A 21567-nucleotide genomic window follows, 5' to 3' on the forward strand; every position below is an offset into this window, starting at 1 on the left:
TCTGTTTGCTGATGATGTTAAGTTACTTCTAACTGTACTGTAAAGTCACTATCTGACTGGTCTCTTCTCCAAGCAGGTCTAAGTCGTGTTTCGAGATGGTGTTTAGAAAACAGCTTGTTCCTTAACCCCTTGAAATCCAAATCAATGGTATTATCTAGTAAGCGTGACGTTATTTGTTTTGAATATTACCTGGATGGCGTATTAGTTCCTTCTAGATCTGTCTCCTTTATCAGGGACCTTGGAGTGTATATTGACAGCTCACTTTCTTTCAACAATCATGTCTTCGCTACCGTAAATGCAGCGTTGAGGACGTTAGGAATGATTTCAAGAATTTGTTGTCAATTTTCAACTAACCGTTGCTTGCTACTCCTATTTAAGTCTCTAGTTCGATCGCGACTGGAATTTGCCTCAGTCATTTGGAATTCATTGACTCTATCGCAAGAGCTAGCTATTGAAAAGTGCAAAAACGAATGGTAAGAATTTTAGACGACCGATACATTAGAAGGAGATGTTTTTTTTGACTACGAAACTTTGCTTCATACATTTTCGCTCCATAAATTGGCCTTGAGAGGGCAGTACAGAGATTTTTTATTTCTTCACAAAGTTTTCATGGCAGGGTAAATTCGGCGGCTTTATTACAAACTATTGAGTTTCATGTTCCCGCTTGCCCGAGTCGAAACATTTCAACTTTTTATCGAACTTGCATGTCCGCTGTAAACCCATTGTCAAGGTTACAAATTACTTTTGATTCAAATTTAACCACGAGATCTTTTTATCCACCCAGGAGTTTATGTTAAATCTTCGTGACTGAATGGTTGTGAATTAATCAATAATCAATTTTTGCATTACGATAATGTTGCATGACTTTTATTAATACAACCTTCTTGTTTCCTGTATATTTAGGTTTTACTCCATGTATGTTTGGTGCCTCACACTGTAAACCTAGAGGTTGTTTGTGGGCACGAGAAAAATAAAACAATTTATTATTATTATAATTCCAACATTCTCCTTAAGGCTGCTCAGTGTATCTAATGGCGCTTAAAGAACAACAATGCCATATTTATTTTGACGTGCTTGAACACTAACGCAAGGCCTTTTCTGGGGAACAGAATAAATAAAACAGAATTCTACAGATTACGGCAAAATGTCGTTCCATAATGAATTGACACTTTGATAGAATTCTTTATTTCTCACGGAAAAAGTCTAGGAGCTAGGACAAAAAAAAAAGACAAGCACCTGGTGACAACACTTAGCAGAAAAATAAACAAAGAGGAGAAAAACACATGGTCATCGAAAGGACTTGAAAACGTTCAGTAAATTGGACTTTTAAAGAACTCATTTATTTTTACATGTCCGAATATTTTGCTTAATCCTCCTTTTGACAACTGGCGTCAGAGATATTATATTTCTTGGTACCACACAGAAGGTCGTAAGCGAAATCGCAGTAGATGGTACTTTGTCCAAGTAGGCTCTTCGGAACGACGACGCAGCAGGCATCCTCTGCATCGTTTTAAGATTTGTGTTAGACAATGTCCGTGAAGGTGATTAAGAGCTCTGTGTTCTATGTTTGCATTTTTTCTCATTTATAGTTTATCTTGCTCTATCTTCATGTGACCTTTATAGTCCCGTTCAATTCCTAAAAATTTCAAGTTGAAACAAACAATCATTATACAGGAACTGTTAAAAATGAGCTTTTGGACGAGTGTCTACTCCCGGTTTTCATTTCGAGACAAACAAGCGCATGTCCAAGTAGAAAAGTGCTCTCGGCCAAAGTTTGGCTTTTTTGGGGGAGTTTATACCTTGAGAAGCCAGGGCAAATGGAACTACGTAGAGTCAAATCTAACATCCTTTGTTAAGACTGTATATCTTAGCTGTAATCCGTGGAACAAGTGCCAGAGTTGGGCTTCACTGCTTTGTTATTTGTCTGTTATCTGGCACCTTTAGGTCAAAGTCGCCAAACAAGTGTTATAGTTAGGCTTACTGCCTCTTAGCTTGACTGTCACTTGGCATTTTTGATGCCAGATCGCCAAATAAGTGCATACATTAGGCTTCTCTGAGAGTTTGGCTGTCATCCCGCATATAGGGGTCTAAAATGCCTAAAGAATGCCAGAGTTAGGCTACGTGTCTTGAATTTCGGTGGAAATCTGTTGTCTTTGGTCCCATATCGCCAAGGAAATATCGGAGTTAGGTTTTATTTTCTGGTAGTCCGGTAAGCGTCTGGAACATCCCCACTGATTGCCAAATATGCACTTCCACTTAGACAAGCGACTGGGTTGAAACAAAGTGCAAAGAAAACAACGTGAGCGCAAAGCGCCTCCCTTCCCTTCCACACCCAAAACCTCTGTTACATCATGTTGGCCCATTGAGCCGTGGTGACCTAGATACGGCCCCCACAAAACATCGCTTTTGTCGAGATTGAAGTTTATCTTCGGCCCCGATGTTTCAAAAATAAAACATATTTCTGTCTTGCTGGGCCAGAAACAAGATAGATGGGGTAGCGAATTTGTTTAGTGTCCAGTCGATATTTCTGTGATGCCAAAGTAGGGTAATCAGGGCGGGCCCCGTTGGCACTGGTTTATTTGTGTTTGGATATAAAGTACCCAAGAGTTAGTGGTTGGGCGGGGGTGGTTGCGACTTGATTAAATTCAAATTGAGATTAATTCTTTCCACCACTTTATATTTTATTTGGGTGTCTCTAATTGCTCTACCCTAAAGGTTGACAGAAGTTCTTTCGCGGCTGGACAAGTCAACACCGAAGTTGCAAACGCAGAATGAGCCGACCTTATTAGCTCACGCGTGGATACAGAAGCCAATGTCCAGTCGGAGAGTTACACATTCTGTAACCGTCTCGAAGCGAGATTGCTTCAACGTTACAGCAATTGCTGCCATCGAGCGTTTGCTGCGTGAGCCCGACGCGTCGCAGAAGCAAGCGTAGCTGAGTATGTGCCTTGCACTGTAATTGATGAGTGTTAAAGCCTGGCGTATAAAAAATTCAGAAAAACAGCATGCGGTTGTGGCTCTGTGGTGCCGCGGTCACTTCACCCACAGCAGACCCTAGATTAAGTAAGCCCTTAAAGTGGCAATTTTTTTTTTTTTACTTCGTTATGTTTTTTTTTTGTTTTTTTTTTATCGGAGCGTGGGGGGGGGGGGGGGGGGGGAGCCTTTGGCGATATCAACTAGGGTGACGACATTTTACAATCGCGCTTCGAACGACCTTTTTTTTGTCATGGAGTGCGTTAAATATCTCACTCGTGGAAAACCAGAGAAAAGTCCAACTTCGGCAAGCCTTTGGTCGTTCTTTGTCATTTTAAAAAATATCTCGAACTCTAGTTGCTGACTAGTGAGAAGCCAAACTTTGGCATGTTCCAAATCCTTACTTAATTAGGATTTACTTTGGCAGGTATGGTTCAAGTACGAAACTTACTTTAGCACTGCTGTGCAGTACAAGAGAAAAGCCAAATTTTGGCATGGCTTAAGATCGCCCAATTAAGGCTGTTAGGCAAAGTACTTTAGAACCGACAAGCGACATGTTGCAACACCTAACTAGGCTTAGGTTAGGCCCTGGCGTTTCTCTCAATTTTGCCAAGTAAGGCTTTTCTCTGACGTGCTACCTGGGTGGATACAATTTCTTTACAGAAAAAATCTCGTACAGCAATGAAGACTAAACCTAAACTGCTATGGTTAAAAATATAAAACTTCTTTACGAATCTCGTAAAGAAAATGGGTTCTAATAAATTTTACGGAAGCGTTGACTAGACGTTCAATAATGGAAACGAAACAATCATGTGGCATATCCTTAAAATATGAACACTTGATTTAAAATGGTTACGTACGTTTCTCGCACAAATGAGAGAAATTAAGAATATATTTAGTGCGGGCCTCTAAATGGTGGAAATAAAAATATAATTATGTTTCATTTCCTTTGTGGTATTGAACTATTTAACATAATATACCCTTCCAGCTGGTCTGCCCGCTTGATCTTATTAGTTGTGGAACTCGTCATATAGAGCTAGAACTTTAATTTATTTTCGAATATCCCCAATCCAAATTTATATGTTAAAAAGGTAGTCATACCCTTGACGTAGACGTTCCGGAAGACGGTGCACTTTCCAACATCCATATAAGCCACGTATAGAGTCAGTGATTCTTCTTCTGAAATGTAGAAAGTGCGGAGGACACTATGTACTCGACGATATGAAGAAAAATAGTAATATTGATGACGAGTGGCGCATGGGTCTGTTCATCACGCAGTTGTCTGGACTCTTAAAAGTTGATGATCAACGCTGACGTTAACTTTCTTCTGCACTTTATTGCTTTTATCGATACTTTGGTAGTCTAGGTACATGTCCAAAACCGTGTTTTAAAAATGTTGTTGTTAGTGATTATGACACAATATTATTATGCGAAATATGTGTGAGCTGCCCTTTTGCACCATTTGACTACTTTCGGAACGAAGACACTTTTAGAGCGCAGCTCTTAGGCGCCCGTTTCCGGCTTGAGTGGCGTCGCCGTCGCCGTCGCCGTTGGCGTCGCCGTCGGCGTAACCAAGGTCACCCCAAGGTCACGTGACCCCTCCCAAGGTCACCCCAAGGTCACGTGACCCCCAGGTCACCCCAAGGTCCACGTGACCCCCAGGTCACGTGACCTCCCAAAGTCACCCCAAGGTCACGTGACCCCCAGGTCAACCCAAGGTCACGTGACCCTCCAAGGTCACGTGACCCCTGAGGTCACGTGGCCCCTTCCAAGGTCACCTCAAGGTCACGTGACCCCCCAAGGTGACCCCCAAGTCACGTGACCCCCCAAGGTCACGTGACCCCGATGTCACGTGGCTCCCCTCCCCGAGGTCACGTGACCCCCCTCCGAGGTCACGTGACCCCCCCTCCGAGGTCACGTGACCCCCTCCCCCCGAGGTCAGGTGACCCCCCGGAGCATATTAAAGAATGAGGGGAGGAGGAGAAGGAGGAGGAGGAGGAAAGATCTACCCTCACCTCAATACCCTTCCCTCCTCCTCCTCAAGAGCTGCGCTCCAATTCGGCGTTACAGGGAGTTGTAAACGGCTTTCACTTTTTTCGTGAGGACAGATATGATAAAAGCATGTCCATGAACTTGGAAGAGGGTGCAATTATTGCTCTTAGCGAAGAGACGCTGCTTGCTGTCGACTGACCTGATTTTGAATTTTTGACTGATTCTCTCTAGGTAGAAACACCTTGTAATAACTTCAGCTTGCTCACTGGCATGCTTAGTGTTCTATCAAACCTTGGTTTCACCAACTCTTTGAACAAAAATGCCTTGTTGTGGTAAATTCGATCTTGGCATCTACGGCAATATTATAGTCTTGGAGATTTTAATGTACCCAATCTAAAATGGGATCTACAATAATCTTTATTAAGTTCTGGTTTAATCACATGAAAGGCGAATGTTTCACTCAATTCTGTTAGCCTTTATGGATTGAAGAAATATATAAGTTTGAAAATCCAGCGTGATATGTGTTTAATCTCGCGTTATCAATCTTTAACGTTCACAGTCTCATTCACACTTCCAACCCAGTTGTTCCAACCGATGGTTGGCACATTCCTTCTTTCATTTTCTTGTGTTTTTTGTAATATTGCAAACTTAAGAAGCTACAACTCATTCGATTTTAACGAGGGTGACTCAGCCTCTTCACATTTTTAGTAAACTCAATGGCGCAAAAATATGTGAAACAACAAACGTAAATTGGGACTCCTTTTTATATTTAGTTTACTAAAATAGACTGGAATAGACTAAAATAGAAATAAGTAGACCGTTAAATCTGACAAGGTATTTAAAGTCACATACCCTATTTATCAAGAGAGTTTCCGCTCTAAATGTTTGCGGGTAAATTGATGTCAAGACACATATGCAACTCACGACATGTGATACCGCTGCACTTCTCCTCTCCCGTCCCTCCTCCATTCCCCTTCCCTTTTCGTTTCGCTATCCTTCTTTCCTTCCTTCTTCCTAAAATCTCTTTTTCTTTTTTTCTCCCTCCCTACCCCATCGCTTTCTCCTCCCTCTTCACCTACTTTCCTTTCCTCTATCTCCATCCCTCCCCTATCCCTCCAAATTATCTTCCTCCCTCTCCCTCCCTCTTTTCGTACCCTGTTACTGTGCGACCAAAAAAAGCAAGCTTCATCCCATAATCCCCATCAAGGGCCATTTGCACGTCCATTGCATTTGACGGAATGCCTAATCTATTCGATAAAAAAAAAAGATTTATAAAGTATCAGAAACGACTGTTTTATTATTTTACGATTAAATGTTCAAGATCGGTTTTTAACTACTGCACTTCCTGAAATTATAAAACTTTGGAGCTTGAGTATCGATTATGTTCCATCTTAGTTCTCAATAACTCGAGAAATGTTGTGGTACTGAAAATTCAATTTTCGTTGATGTGGGCTGGAGCTTTCTTTAACAGAGTTTATGAGTTGCAGCTTTGAAGATAATATCTATGAGGCAAAAACCCATTGAACTGTTTCTTGAAAAGTGCGGGATCTTTGCAATATTTATCCTACAGTTTTCGCGGCTTCGTCGATCTATTACTAAGCTGAAAGCCGAAAAAGCGCCCGTAGTGTCGCAGACAACGGTAAGTGTTAAATGTGTCTTGGGTAACTTAAAAATTAACTTAATTTTGTATTCAAGGTGCAGCTAAGTTTGAATGTGATGCAATTCGTTTCACAATACTCAGTAGATATTAAAATAACGTGCACAAAATATTTGCGTACACACAGAAACAGCGTCATCACCATGCGGCAATGTGAAGCGATTTTTGGACTCTAAGCAAGACTAGTGGCTACGTTGTTATTTTTGTTGCATATGCAAATACTATACGGACGATATTCTAAAATTTGCTATTAAGTTCGACTGCAGCCAATGCTGCAAGCCGTTAGAGCCAATCAAGCACCTCCAAAAGATGTGTCGTTTTTTCCGCTTCCCTCTTTGCTCGTTTGTTATACCCGGCTGAACCAATGCGCACAGGGAATGCGGCGTCATGGTGCTCTGTTTTTTGTCCGTCATTGGTTCAGCCGGTTAGAGCAAACACAAAACGACGGGCGCAGTTATGACACACTTTTGGAGCTGGTTGACTTGATCCGTCGGATTCAGGCGTAGGGTGCAGTCGGAATGAACGGTAAATAGAGCGTGCTGCTATGATGACGAAGTGACTCAAACCACCACATCACATTCCCACACACTACGGTGCGCAGAACTGGCGATCTCCTGCGCCCAGGTTCAGCTTGGGGAAACAGGGGAAAAATTTTAATCAGTGCGCATATCAAAAGTCAGATTTGGGGGGCTGGGGTAGAGGGGAAGGGGGGAGGAGGCTTGCCCGCCAAACCAACAACAGGCATCTGGCGCGCCTCAGAGGAGGTCTGAGGATTAATTTCGACCACATGGGGATCTTTTGATGTACAACCGCAGGCTCGGTTACACGGCGCCTTCTCTGCAATAAGCCTCCATCAAATTGCGGGCACCTCGACCCCGGGATTCAGATCTGCTACCTGGGGAACCGTAGGGCGGCGTTTCGCTTGGAGCCACTGAGGCTGGTAGTAATCATATCAAGAATCGCAGTAATTTCTCAAATTGCGTACATTACTCGAGCTTCTAGTGACGACTGGCTTTAACATTTTGAATAATGGTACGTAACCACAACTGCCATACCTTACTCATCTGAGCCACAGTATTCTATAAATAGAAAATGCTTTATTTGCTATATGACACGCAGCTTTTAATAAAAAGACAATTGTTTTGGATATACCGCTACCTACCGTCACGTTATCATTCTAGCTGAAACCTGCCGTATTCAATAAACAAACACTTGAAATGCCTTTTATGTGACTCCCACACGTTTTTCTTAAAGGCCTTTGTGATTTTAAAGCAATCACGCCCTCTACATTACATATTACATGGGCTGGAGCCAAAATATGCCCACTAAAACACAACATGTTTTTTTTTTTTATGGAGAATTCAAATTGTATTACATTTCTTTTTAATAAATGACATTTTATATCGCCACGGTTAATGAAAGTATACTTACGGCCCTCGGGTAAATAGTTTAACCTATTCTTGGATGTATACCCTTCAGTTGACTCAAACGTGATCAACGCGTTCCTGTGGACCAAGGCAGATTGATTATAGTATTAATATTAAGGCGAAAGCCTCATATGTCTCATCGTTCAGTCGATCGTCAAAGTCTGTATGCGAACACACGTAGGCGACACGAAAGGTACGATAACATTTATGTGACATCTCCGAAATTTATTATTCTTCCGAAAAAACTTTCCGCTCTAGTCTGTCGGCTGGCGTCGAACCAACGAACTTTCGTTCACTAGTCCGTCATGTTTCCCCTCATCCGAATGCATTAAAGACAAGCATATTATTCACGGATGTTGTCGCCGCGGTACCCCACCACCACGGCGAGAGGGAGCGGGGGGGGGGGGGGAGGGGGGGGGGGGGGGTTACCGCGTCGTCACGCCCGTAGATCATGTCTGTCTTTGATGCATCGGCTTTTGTGCTCTCGCCTTCAAGTTGTTTTAGGAATGACATAAGAGACCCGGTGAATTTTTGACACAAAAGCAGTTTCAAGCAACGCCATTGAAGTTTTTAGTAAGAACCAAATAGCTACACAATAAGAATATAGATATATCAGCGATATATCTTCATTCAGTGAATAACATATTACATAGAGTACCTCGAAAATGAAAGACCACCTCAAATCTCAGGTTTGCAACTCTAACAAAATTATTTGGTACAAGACCATGCAACTGTTATTGCAATTAGACAACCAGTGCTAAGTGTAGATAATCTTTTTTTTAAAGTATGCTCTGGGGTAACTGGATCTCCTATCTAGGGAGAGTTTGATATCTTGCATTCTTACCTTCCAGTTTTAATTGCTTCAACGAGCGAATGAGACATGGCTATCCCAATGCATTACCTGTTACCCGACGTATTTAACTATAATGTACTACCTAAATGTTGCGGATGCATAGCCAAACTACAAGATAAAAAGAGTACCTTATTTGCTGAAAATAAGTCTCAATACTCTTTTGAATTAATTTAGGTTTGTAGCACTTCTTCATTTGTGTAAATTTTTTTCGTTAACAAGAGCAAAATTACTGTTTAGAAGAAATTAATTGTGCAATAATCTATTTAAATAAATGTATGCGTTATTTAGTTAGCTGAACCTGATCTTCGGTCAAAATATACATTATGTGAGTTACGTAATAGACTGTTTTTTTCAGCGTTATATATTCTGTAAAAAATCAATTAAACTTGATGGAATCATAACTAGCTTCAAACAGCTTGCAGCAACCAAAATGCGTCTGAAGTTTCACTCACGCCGACTGTGTTCCGTCGCCATACTCAACCATTGTCGGATATCCACCGTCCTCTTCAGGTGCCACCTGGGAAAATCCTAGGCATTTAGAAGTTCCGAATGCTGGGTCTTCCTCGTAGTTCCTGTACACCATGTACCAGGCCTCGGTGAGTGGGAACACCTGCAGGTATTTATTGCAGAAAATTGAATGCATATTTGGGAAATCATCTGACATATTTTGGTAAAGGCATGTTAAAATTCCCTTTTCATTTTAACTAAGATGGAACACGTTCACATGTCATTTCTAACGCAATCCTCATCACGTTTTTTCTTATTTTTTGAACTTGAAATTCAACATGACCTCAGTGTAACCAGGTTTGGGCATCCAAAGATTTGTCTTTCTGCAAAATATGATTCCGAAGTGAAATGACATGAAAATAATACAGATGAAGTTTCTAATATATAAGATACAATCTAGTGCGTGAAATAAATATTATACAAAATATATAATAAATACATTACAAAAATATAGTTAATTTCTTAGAATATTGACCACCACATACCCTAGTTATATCCTGGTACATTTCAAGCTCTGGATTAAGCTCGGGGTAATTCGTATTCGCTGAACCGCCATGAAGAATCATGAGAGTGGCAAAAGTAAAGACGCCCTTCGACATAGTTTTAGTGATTACTAGTCAACGTGTTAGAACGCCAATACCTACACAAACTAAATGCAGGCTTGAGCGAGGTTTTATAACTGATCTCGACCGAGAACATGTGCTCTAATTTGTGCTTGGCATGCCATTTGCATTTTTTTAACTTGTGGTGTATGCCTCATCGTAATGTAAGCAACCCTTGGACAAATGGCAGGAACCACAGAAATGACGTATGTTTGCCGTTTGCGTTTATCAAAAAAGAAAGCGGTATTATACCTGACTCATTAGGAAAACCACATAAGCAAAACACGTTTTTAAGACTCAACTTTCGCTCACTGGAGATTTTCATTAGAATAAACGGTGGAAATTATACGCCACTTTGTGGAAATTATACGCCACATTGTGACGCTAATGATTACATATCACAGCATGTCATAAATGTTTTTTTGATGGGCACATGATCATCATAAACACGCTTGCTTCATGACTTCTTTAAACCTCTTATATATTTCATTTTATTTCGTTTGTTTTCACATTAAGGTCCCCGTTAGGACATTACATAAGGGGGTATAAATGCATGTCATATAAATCAAGACAAAAAAAACGTAAATACCACGGGCTAGCGCCTTAATAATGCAAAATGAAAACTAAAAACCAATAAAAATAAACATTATCTCTTAAGCTTGATAGAAATAATTCTGGGTCTACATTGGTGACGATAGAGGATGCTAGGCTGTTGCTGTGGTAGAGGGCTTGATTATGTAGAGACTGATTGAATGCAATTGTGGACGCGGAAATACATTTGATTGTGCATTAGTTTTAAGACGAGAATATGTTCTGTCAAGCGGTGATAGCAAAGCGTTCATGAAATCGGCGCAATGATAGTAGACTTTATTAAGAAGGGACACTGAAGTCGATACTGATACCGTCCTTTTGTGGTGACAACTCCATCTAGACGCTCTAAGCATCCCAGGGAACACGAAATAACAATCTTACGCAGCTTGGTTTCTTGTTAAAAGCATGTTCAAAATCGCGACACGCCCTTTTTGGGAAGAATTTTCTTCCGAATGAAGTGGTCGACGAAGGGTGCTTGCCAGCGAGTTGCAAGCGTCGCGATGGCTTCGCCCGCGGAGAAAAAGAGGAGTCTTATCCGAATGCGTACCTATCAGACTCTCTTCGAAACAAGTTATAATAAAGTCATTCGGAAACTGCAGGTATTGTAGGGCTTTCATTGGTCCATAGATTGCAGTCAGCGGGAAAAAAGAGTCCACATGTTGGTTTATTGCCCTGAGATGATAGACGGTGTCGAAATGTAGGACTTGGGATATGTAAGACTAACACATTTTAAACAATACGAGATAAAAAAACGACATTTTTTTTCAGAACTGACTTCAGTGCAACTTTAAGTGAGTCATGATGTGCGAGTAAACTATGTGCTCTAGCAGTTTGAATAAGACAGGTGTTAAGTATACCGGGCGATATTTAGAGACACTAGTGCGAATTCTCTGTTTAAAATCTGTAAAAACCTTGCTAATTTTTCATTCTGAAGGAACGCGGCTTTCGAATGAGGATTGACTATGAATCAGTGACAAAAATTTACTCAAAATAATGCTGGTGTTTTATTTAGAATTTGAGAATTTATATTTCTAGGACCAGTGGACGATGTGAGTTTTAATTCGTATATTAGGTTTACGATACCGGCAGTGTCTATACTGATAGGGCGCATTCGCTCGTAGAGCTTTTTGGGGAAAATAGGGACATGACTAAGCGCTCTACGTTGAAAATTGAGTAAAATAGACGTTCAGTACATCAGCGTAGTCGCTCTCAGGGATCAGGTCGACATTTTTATGGGTAAGATGTACGATAGGGTTATTTGTTTTTGGTGATATTCAATTCCGGAACTTTTTGCGTTAGCCCACAGGATGGTTGGTAAGTCATGGTAGAAATTTTATTTTTGGGCAGCTTCAGGCACCTGGTGTACTAATTGTAAAACTTCCAAACTTCGGTCGTGTCGACACGTTTGGCCTTCGCTAAGTGTCTGTTTTTGTATTTTGCAAGGAAAGCACACTTTTGGTAAACCATGGGTTAGTCAAATCACTACGAATACGGAGTAGAGGAACACATTTTTTCGCAAGTTCATTCACGTTTGTTTTAAATAGCATCAAGTTCTCCTATACTGATTTAAGCTAAAACTTATCTACGTATGAATAAAAAAAACGTTGTTAACACGCGTTTTGTTACTTCCTAATGTGCCTTATTATAAACACGAATGATTTCACAAATAGGATGACCTACGAGATCGTAGGTCATTCTATTTAATAGAAGTGAAGGAACTCGAATCATTAGTTTCTCTATAAATAATGCAGTCGTCTGCAAATAGGATTAGATTTGATTGTGTTGAATCAATATTATCATTTACAAGAAGAGCAAAGGTCTCAGAACAGAAACTTGGGGGATACCAGATGTAACACCAAGGTAACCGGACTTCTCATTCAGCACAACGCACTGCTTTCGTTCTCTCAAGGAGTCCTGGAGCCAACCTAGAACGTTATTATCAATAGCAGGTAAGGTAACTTTGTAAATTATCAATTCATGGTTTTCGAGATCAAAGTTTTTTGTTTTTTTTTTTAAATCAAAAAGCAGTCGACTTCATTTCGAGTATCCGTGACGCCCGCCAAAAAGTGAAAAACGTCAACAAGCACAGTGGCAGAGGATGCTCCAGATCAAAACCTATGATGCTCTTGGATAAGGAAATCATCAATTTTCAAGTGCGCAATAAGACTGCTATAAATCACGTGCTTCATAAGTTTGCAGCATACGCAAGTTAGAGAGATAGGCCGGTAATTTTCCACTCAGTTCTTGGATCCTGATTATTGTATTGGTACCTCATTTGCGATTTTCTAGTCTGCTGGAGGTTTTTGATTCCTTAATGATTTGTGGTAAAGCACACATAAATAGTTTGCCATCTTCTCAGAACAATTCTTGAATATAAGTAGCAACATATTATCAGACACAGATGATTTATTTACATCGAGATCTCTTAGTAAAAAAGTTATGCCGTTGTACGTAATCTCTACGGGTGACATCGCATGTTCCATTACAGAACGTACAGTAGGGTAACAAATCGTTGTAGTACCCTTCAAAAAAAAAACAAATTCAAAGTAATTATTTAGACACGTTACTTTGTTTTCTCGTCCACTATCAGCTGCTCGTTTAATAGAAGTGAAGGAACAGACGTATCGTACTTCTTATTTACCTCAAATGCCTTCCAAATCTTTTTAGGGTGCATTTTTGGTTGTTCACCTTAGTTTTCGTAGCACTTTTTTTTATCCCTGAAGTGCCGTTTTAAAAAGGGTGTCACCTTGTTCTAACTTGACCTGTTGGCTTCTACCTCGTTATCTCTGAATCGTAGATAAGCTCTTCGTTTTCGCTCATTTATCTGCTTTACCTCTTCCGTCATCAAAGGTTAGTCTTTAGTTTTAGAAGATTGTATTATCGAGGGAACGTATTGTCAACAAGCTCGTGAACTTTGAGCCTAAAAATGTTCCAGAGTTTATCAATGCCAATATCATGTGCTTGTTTTAAGAAATATGGTAGGAAAAAAAAACTTAATTTTTTATTGAATCATAGTTACTATCGTCATAATAACACACTCTCCTTTCTTGACACTTCCCCTTATGTAACGTTAGGTGAGGTAGCGCTGCTGCTACTACCCTATGATCTGAAATCCAAGGCATTACACAAACATTGTCAATCGCACCCGGCAAATTGCAAATTAGAAGACCTAAAATATTTAAAAGTCGTGTTTGTTGTGTTACTTTTTGTGTGAAGGTGGGGTGAGACTTCGTTTGGTCAAAAATCCTGTTTTTGAATTTTGCTTTTTTTGATAGCCTGTTTCCTTACTGTTCAAACCATATATAACATGTGGGGATTAGTAATGCGGAAAATGCTTCTTGATGCCTTCTTTCATGTTCTGTGTAAGCAAAAAAGTGGACGTGATCTCACGAAAACTCCACAAATGTTTCATTTCACACCGAAAATCTCGTTTTGTGTGTACAAACGTTTCGGTTTGGGTTTCACGGTTTTTTCTTATAAGTAGTACATTTTCCAGTGACTAGGGGTTTCTTTGTAGCGCGTTTGAACGAAATTGGTGATAGACACGTTCAAGCGTTTAGTCCGAGCTTCGAAGCGTGTTTGATGCTACTGTGAACATTGTACTGCTGTGTTTTCTTTGATATTACGAATGGGAAGATTGCAACGATTGACAGCAAAGAGGAAATTTCATGTGAATCGCTACGGATAGTCACGATCGTCGGAGAGACCTGCAAAGATGGTACGGCCACAGGCATGTGCTTCATCTTCGAAAATAGACTTGAATCGTTCGTTTGAAGCAACTACTGACAATGACAGTGTGCTTGAATACCGCCTTATCGACGTCAGTATCTAATTGTTTTTTTTGTTTTTTTTTAAAGAACATGTGGTTTGTGCGCACTGTGATAACCACGCTTCATTGTGCATCAGCGGACTGGTGGAGTGGAAGGTCTCATGGCACAACACAAAACGCTAACGAGCCACTCAATCAAATTATCTGGGCCAGATGCCCGAAAACCACAATCGGTAGCTTTAAGGCTGTTCAGACAGTTGTTGATGACGCCATCCCCGGCTACATTGATGGATATGTGTCACGAATCAAAGTGTTGAAGCAATTAGGTGCCACCCCTGGTCCCCAGTGTGTATCTACACTGACATCAATAGACTCGAAAGGGATCCGGAAAAGCGAACTCCAAGCTTACAGATGAAGCCAAACAGAACAGGAAAGACAAAAGAAACAAAAGAAAGGCTATAGTGAAGCTGCACAAAAAAAAAGACTGCAATCCTAGAACGTTTTGATGATATTTTTTCTTTCTATTTTCTTTAAGTGTTTTTTCTTCAGAACATAAATATTTGTCATTCATGTACCTTTTTTACAAAAACTATGTAGTCTACTTCAATGATTTTTTTTTAGGATGGCTATGTTCACATCTTGAGTTTCGCTGGAACTAGAGTCAATGGTTGATTTTGATTTGTGTTTTTTTTATTAAACAAAAAGCGCTGGAAGGTGGCGATTTTATTTTACCAAGTATGAAAAAAAAAATTCTTTCTCCTCATCTTTTAACGAAAACAATAACTTCTAGTTCCAGGAACGTAGGAGTACCGTAACTTTGGGCCTACCAAATTTGAAAAATCTTCGATAAGTAATTATCTTGAAAAAGGTAGAAATGTAAAAAAATAATAAAATAAAAAACAACAATTCAACAAGTCAAACAACAAGTTTTTGAGACGTTCTCTGTGTCTGTTCCTTCTACTGAAAGTTCTTCCGATTTCTTCCACCGCAGTCTCAGGTGTAATACGACATGATTAACAATTCAATTTTTTTATTTCTTTTATTCATTGAAATTTTATCCAGGGAATGTGTAGTAATTTTCATGAACTTTGCTTGTTTTACTTCAATTTTATAAGTCATTTTGTAAGTATCACTTCCAAACTCTCACCCCACGGACATTTCTAAAATGGCATCAAATTTAGTATGAAGTGAGTTTTCCGAGCCATGGGCTTTGCCATTCTCTCACACCAAATTTGAAAAATTAAAATCTCTCCCCCCCCCCCCCAAAGAAAAAAGAACATATTCCTTAGAGGCCTTAGGAATTATATCTGTTAGATCTAAAGTTTCGCTGGCGTCGTTCTGGGGATGATAAAAAACACCTGCTGAAATATGTTTACGATTAACCGACATTTGGCACCACAATGTTTCTACGTTAACATCAGAATGAGTATTGGCGTGGTAGGAATATTCTTGTCCACAAGAATAAAAACACATCCACCATGTAGGTCACTATCTTCAATGTATACTGCATAATTATATGGAAACACTTCGCTTGAAACCATATTGGCATCCAACCAAGATTTTGTAGCTAAGACAAACACAGGTTTAACTGTCTGAAGTAAGCGCATGAATTCATCCATCTTATTTTTAAAACTGCGGCAATTTATAGCCATTACTGTTCCAACGTCCAGGTGTTCGTTAGCAGTGATATTTTATTCCGTTTTGATCTGCCATTTGAACCGGAACAGCCGAAATGCACAGCGTGATTTGCAAAGTCATTCTGTATGGTACCATATTCTACGGATGATAATGTACTTGATGCTAAGTGAATTACTATGGGTTTTCTTGATTGTTATTTGGCGACCTCATAGACATTTTCAATCTCAAGGTTAAACATAAAGCATATGCCATGAATATACACTCAGTTCATCCGCATCTTGAATCGACAGTCCTGGTTTTTCGCGGATTCAACCAGCTTAATCTTGCCAACTGAACGGGCTTAGGAAAATCTTCACTAACGGCGAATCCGCTATCCTTATATTTATAACCGGAAACCAGTACTGAGTCTTTATGCTTCAAAAAGCAAATCTCCACTATAATCGGCCTTTTCTTATTTTCATTCTACGCGCCAATTCCACGCGCCCCATCAACGGTTTGGGGATCTAGATCTATTTCCGTTTTGTCGGCTAACAGTTTCACGATAAGAGATTCTGATTCCGCCACGTTTCTTTATCTTTATCTTTCAGTCCGAAAAATACGAGGTTTGATCTGCTTGAGCGGCTTTCGACATCATTACAGCACGTTTTTAGAACAGAGTTTGGCGTGCGCAGCTTCCAACTTAGAATCGATGTTTTGCGTAAGTAGCGGATGAGCCCTAGAGACAGCGAGTTCTTTTTCGAGCGTGCAGACACGTTCTGTCAACTCTGATCAATCTTTTTTGGCATTTGTACGCTCCTCGGAAAGTTTGCTCACTTTATGTCTCAGCGCCTTATAACTTGTCTCCAACTATTGAACAGTAAGTTGAAGGGCGATTACTAACACATTCAATTCCGCATTAGTTGGGCCGGGGTTTTCTTCGACATTACCGCCAAGCATTAATAGGTCTAGAAAACACTTCAAAGCTATTTTCCCCACACGGCAGCACTGCCAAAAACAAATCATCGTTTTTACAGACTAACATTCAACCGTACCAACCTGTAAAGAAGGTGGAGGGGCAGGTAAGGTGACGTTATGGAGGCAGTGCAGCCGCGCCCATATGTCCAGTGGAGCGGTGTCGCCTGTTTTGTAGGTCGAAGCTCAGTTGATGTTAATGTTCTTCGCGCTTCGTTACGACCCAGCTTGAGGATTTGAATACTCGTCCAGACCATGTCCTCTTCGCCAAAGCCCGCGTCCGCAAACTATGATCCGCGATAGTGGCCTGAGCTTGGTGTTTTCTTGCTTGCTGTGATGACGTACGGGGAACACGATGGTTCCGGCAATTCAGCAGGCAGCGTCAGCAACAGCAACAGCTCTATAACAAAGTGGAGCGGCAGTTTAGATGACCTCATGGTGGCAGTGCAGCCGTGCCCACGAGGTTGAGGTAACCAATCTGAATGAGCAAGCGAATTTCCATCATGCGTCCCACGGCGGCGTAGTTTCCCAACTGACCCGACTGTTGAAGATGCTTAAGTAGACACTCTTCCGTCGACGTCCCTGGTTGCCGGCCGAGATTGGTGAAAGTTTGCAGACGTGGCACGGCGACTGAAACCGGCATAGATGTGCAATTTTGCTTCGCACACAGAACAGCATCATCACCGGGACCATAGGCATCGAACGCGCAATCCACGGATGTCTTCGATGAGATGATTAAAGGAAACAGCAGCACCTGATTGGACAAGCTAATTTGTGTCATGGTTTTGGCAGCGGTGTCGTGTCCAACCTAATATGACAAGCAATAGGTAATGTTGTCTACCGCATGAATGTAACACCATACTTATCCGATGACAGTCTGTTTTTCACTCATAATAGCTGTCGCAATTTCGCTTAGCATATGATAAAAAATAGGCCACGGTATTCTTTTTTTCCTTGATATTAACTGCCGATATTGTTTTAAGCCAGTCACGGTCCAGTATCACCAATATTGGTTATGGAGCTTGGAAATCTCGAGCGGTGGGATACCGTATTTAGAGATCAATTTCCAGCTTAGTAATAATTTGCAATTTTTGTCAACAAAAGTGTGCATATTTGTATTGGTTCTGATACCTTCGAGCCATGGGAGCATAGTTACCGGTTACTCCTTGTCACCACAATGGAAGGTAACGTGCCAGAACCATATTCAACCTGACACTTCGAAAAGGTATTTTTCTTGACATAGCACCCGAATGTATTATAACGAGCGGAAAAAAATGCAGCTTGCAATTAAGTAGACGGCGCCCCAACAACATGCATCACATTCAGGGGCCTCTCCTCAAAACCAGAGATCTTCACTCCTATTTCAGCAGTTTGCGGTGCCTGCTTCGAGCTTGACAGCAATCCGGAATCCACGACGGGTAGCCTTCGCTCAATTCTTTTTATGGGTTTGTGTTTACTTGCTCTGTTCGCTTGTTCGTTTGCACTGTCAGCAACGCTGCCAACCATAGTAGTCAAAGACTGAGAGGAACATCGGCCGGAATTTGCCTTTATGTATGTCCGGTTTGCTCGGAGTTAAGACGAGCCTGCGTTTCTTCAGTCGGTTCATCAAGTTCAGAAATGACCCCGTTGTGAAACCCTGGGTGAGCTCCCTTCCGGTATAAACATTGTAAACATTGGTTTACTGTTAATGTCCGCTGAAGTGCATATATCTACAGTCTGGATCGTACCTCCATCTGTTGTTGTGACAGTCAACCACAAACCCTGCGCGTTGCGAAGACGCGCGACAAAAAGACACGAGGCCCGAGCATCGCGAGACGATCGCACGACACCGCCATGGCAGCTGGGATACGGAACTCATGTTCTCCCTTTACTTTCACTACTAGAAGCGCTAATTAAACTACTTGCAAGATTGGCGACGAGAACCAGGTCCCACCGTATGACAGATAGCACTTCGACAGCGGGCGGCAACCAGACCATGGCCATGGCCATGGCCAGGCCTGAGTTCAACCGAATTCTGGCTTTCGAGCGCAGCTCCATGTCTTGGAAGTCACGGTATGGGAGGCTACAATTTTTTTTCGAGGCTAACGACGTACAGGACGCTTCGAAGAAATGTGCGCACCTGTTAACGCTGTGCAGGGTGGAGACATACAATACAGTCGGCGCTTTTGTACAACCCAAGCAGCCTAGCCAAGTGACCTTCGACGAGATCGTTCAACTGCTGAAAGCACATTTTGACCCGACGCCTTCGGAAGTCTACCGCACATCCCGTTTCCAACGTCGGGACCAGGAGGTCGGCGGGACGGCCAGCGCTTACGGGACAGCCCTGAGGAAACTCGCTGCCGACTGTGATTTCCGGAGCAGTGCCGAACAAGCGACAAATCCAACGGTCCTTCATCAGGATGTAATGTTGCGGGATTGTTTCGTGTGCTGCCTACGGAACGAGAAAGTGCAGCAGCGTCTTTCCGAGGAGAAGGAATTGACGTTCATCGAGGCGTATGAGTTTGCAATACGCGCCGAGAGAGCCGTCCAGCAGCAACATTAGATAAAAAGCGATCACTGAGAAGTTAACAAGGCACCCGGCAATGCAGGCAACAGGAGTTTTTTTTTCACAAAGGACAAGCTAAAAAGGACAACGCTGTTGGCGCTGTGGCAAACAACACAGCCCAAAGACATGCAAGTTGGAGGCCTCAACGTGTCATTACTGCCACCAGCGAGGCCACATTGAGAAAGCCTGCATAGCAAAGAAGAAAGCTTCAAAGGAAAGGTACCAACGCAGCAATCAAGTGGATACATAACTGGAGCATCGTTCCAGAACCCATGCTAAGCAGCAGCTATCAACGCTACATGATCTAAATAAGTTTAACACCCCGAAAATCACAGCAACTGTTGACGCGAATGCCAGACCAGTTACGTTTAAGGTTGACTCTGGTGCCCCGTACGAAAATGTCAGATACAGGCGAAACTTCCGGTTCCACCTAGACTCGAAATTGGTGCACCAGTTTGTATCCAGCCTGGAACCGCGCATTTCCAGCCCCAATTTTAGACCCAGGCGGTGCACCGCCGGAATTCTCGCTGCGCTCACCACTGGACTCTACAAAAGAATTTCGTTATATGCTTTTAGCCGTTACAACCGAGAGATCGTCGCGATTTCAGACCCGATTTCAGACGACCACCCTTGACAGCGGAGGTTGTGGCCAAGTTAACACAAGAAGAGACAACACTCATGACACTACACAAAGCAATACGAGAGGCCTCAGTCCAGTAACTGAAAGGAGAAGACTTCAGTGCTTACCAAAGAAGAGCCTCAGATCTGGCGATTTATCGTGGATTTATCACCTGGTGCTCTCGAGTCGTCACACGAACAGCCGCACGGAATCAATCCATGACCCTGATTATAGCAGGACATCAAGGAGTGGTGGCTATGAAGACCTGCGCGTGATGCTATTTATGATGGCCTGGACTGGATAACGATATTGAGACCGAAGTCGAAGCATGTGAGCCATGCTAACGCACACAAACAAATCCAACAAGGATCCCGATTCCATGGTGGACTCAACCAACGACATCAGGGTACACTCTACATGTGGACTTTGCTGCACCTGTGGAAGGACTTACATTCTTCGTTCTGGTTGACGCTTTCATTAAATGGGTGAAGGTACGACGAGTAATCCATCCCACGTCGACAGCAGTCATCAAGGTGCTGCGAACATTGTTCGCAACTTTTGGCATTCCACGCATGGTTATGTCTGACAATGGAACAGGGTTTGTGTCTGCCGAGGTACAAATAATTTACAAGAATAACGGAATTCGACAGGTGACGTCGACTCAGTAATATCATGCTACCAACGGACAATCTGAACGCTACGTTGGCGAGTTGAAGAGAGCGCTGGCCAGGGAGCCGTCCGGATCCGTGAACCTGAGAGCGTCACGGTTCTTGTTTTGACAACACTGAACAGTTCACCAGAAAGCTGGCATCACAACAACTAAAGCAACGTTTGGACGAGAACTGCCAATTACATGGACCTTCTAGTTCCGGAAGCAGAGTCAACGAAAGCAACAGAGAAGCTACCCAAAGAAACGACAGCTGCGAGCGGGACATACAGTCATGATCCGACAATTCCGCAAAAAAATTGACTGGGTTTTAGGTGTGCTGATGAAACGAATAGGAGTCCGTTCGTGGAATGTTCAGTGAAGGTTAGGAATTGTCCGCCGACAATGGAACAAGATTAGTAAACGATGCTGCGAAAGAAATACTGATGACCGTGCGTCGGCGACTCTAACATGGGGTATAGATGTTAAAGAAACTGACCGGTACAACATCTCTACACCATGTACGCCAAGTGCGACAAGGCAACCAGACGCACCGGTTCTGCGGAGCTCTAAGCGGGGAAGACGTCCACCTCAGAGGTACCAGACACTAGTCTAAGGGGGGAGATGTTATGTCCGCTAAAGTTCATATGTACAGAGTGGAGCGTGCTGCCATCTGTTGTGACAGTCAACCACAAACCCTGCTCGTTGCGAAGACAGCGGGAGCAAGCACACGACGCCAGAGCATCGCGAAAAGAACGCACGACACCACTATGACAGCTGGGCTACCGAACTCAAGT

General features: G+C 42.1%; 1 protein-coding gene and 1 pseudogene across 1 annotated transcript; both read right to left on the reverse strand.

Moving 5' to 3' along the window:
* Positions 1-1366: 1366 nt before the first annotated feature.
* On the reverse strand, positions 1367-10008 carry LOC120840742. Its single transcript, XM_040211396.3, has 5 exons — positions 9895-10008; positions 9355-9512; positions 8054-8127; positions 4075-4152; positions 1367-1500 (listed from the first exon to the last, which is right to left on the reverse strand). The coding sequence occupies exons 1-5, from the start codon at positions 10006-10008 to the stop codon at positions 1367-1369; spliced, it is 558 nt and encodes a 185-aa protein (XP_040067330.1).
* A 6268-nt stretch (positions 10009-16276) lies between these two features.
* LOC120840743 lies at positions 16277-18949 on the reverse strand (annotated as a pseudogene).
* Positions 18950-21567: the final 2618 nt, after the last annotated feature.

The sequence above is a fragment of the Ixodes scapularis genome, unplaced genomic scaffold, assembly GCF_016920785.2.
Source record: "Ixodes scapularis isolate PalLabHiFi unplaced genomic scaffold, ASM1692078v2 PGA_scaffold2__306_contigs__length_199485367, whole genome shotgun sequence".
Classification (NCBI taxonomy): domain Eukaryota; kingdom Metazoa; phylum Arthropoda; class Arachnida; order Ixodida; family Ixodidae; genus Ixodes; species Ixodes scapularis.

Bases quoted from the DNA above. Each gene is read 5' to 3' on its own strand.
- LOC120840742 (XM_040211396.3), bottom strand. From the start codon at position 10,008: ATGTCGAAGGGCGTCTTTACTTTTGCCACTCTCATGATTCTTCATGGC. The intron at 8,128-9,354 runs GTGAGTGAAACT...CTTGGTCCACAG, and splicing joins GGCGACGGAACACAGTCGGC to GAACGCGTTGATCACGTTTG. The intron at 4,153-8,053 runs GTAAGTATACTT...TCTACATTTCAG, and splicing joins AAACTATTTACCCGAGGGCC to AAGAAGAATCACTGACTCTA.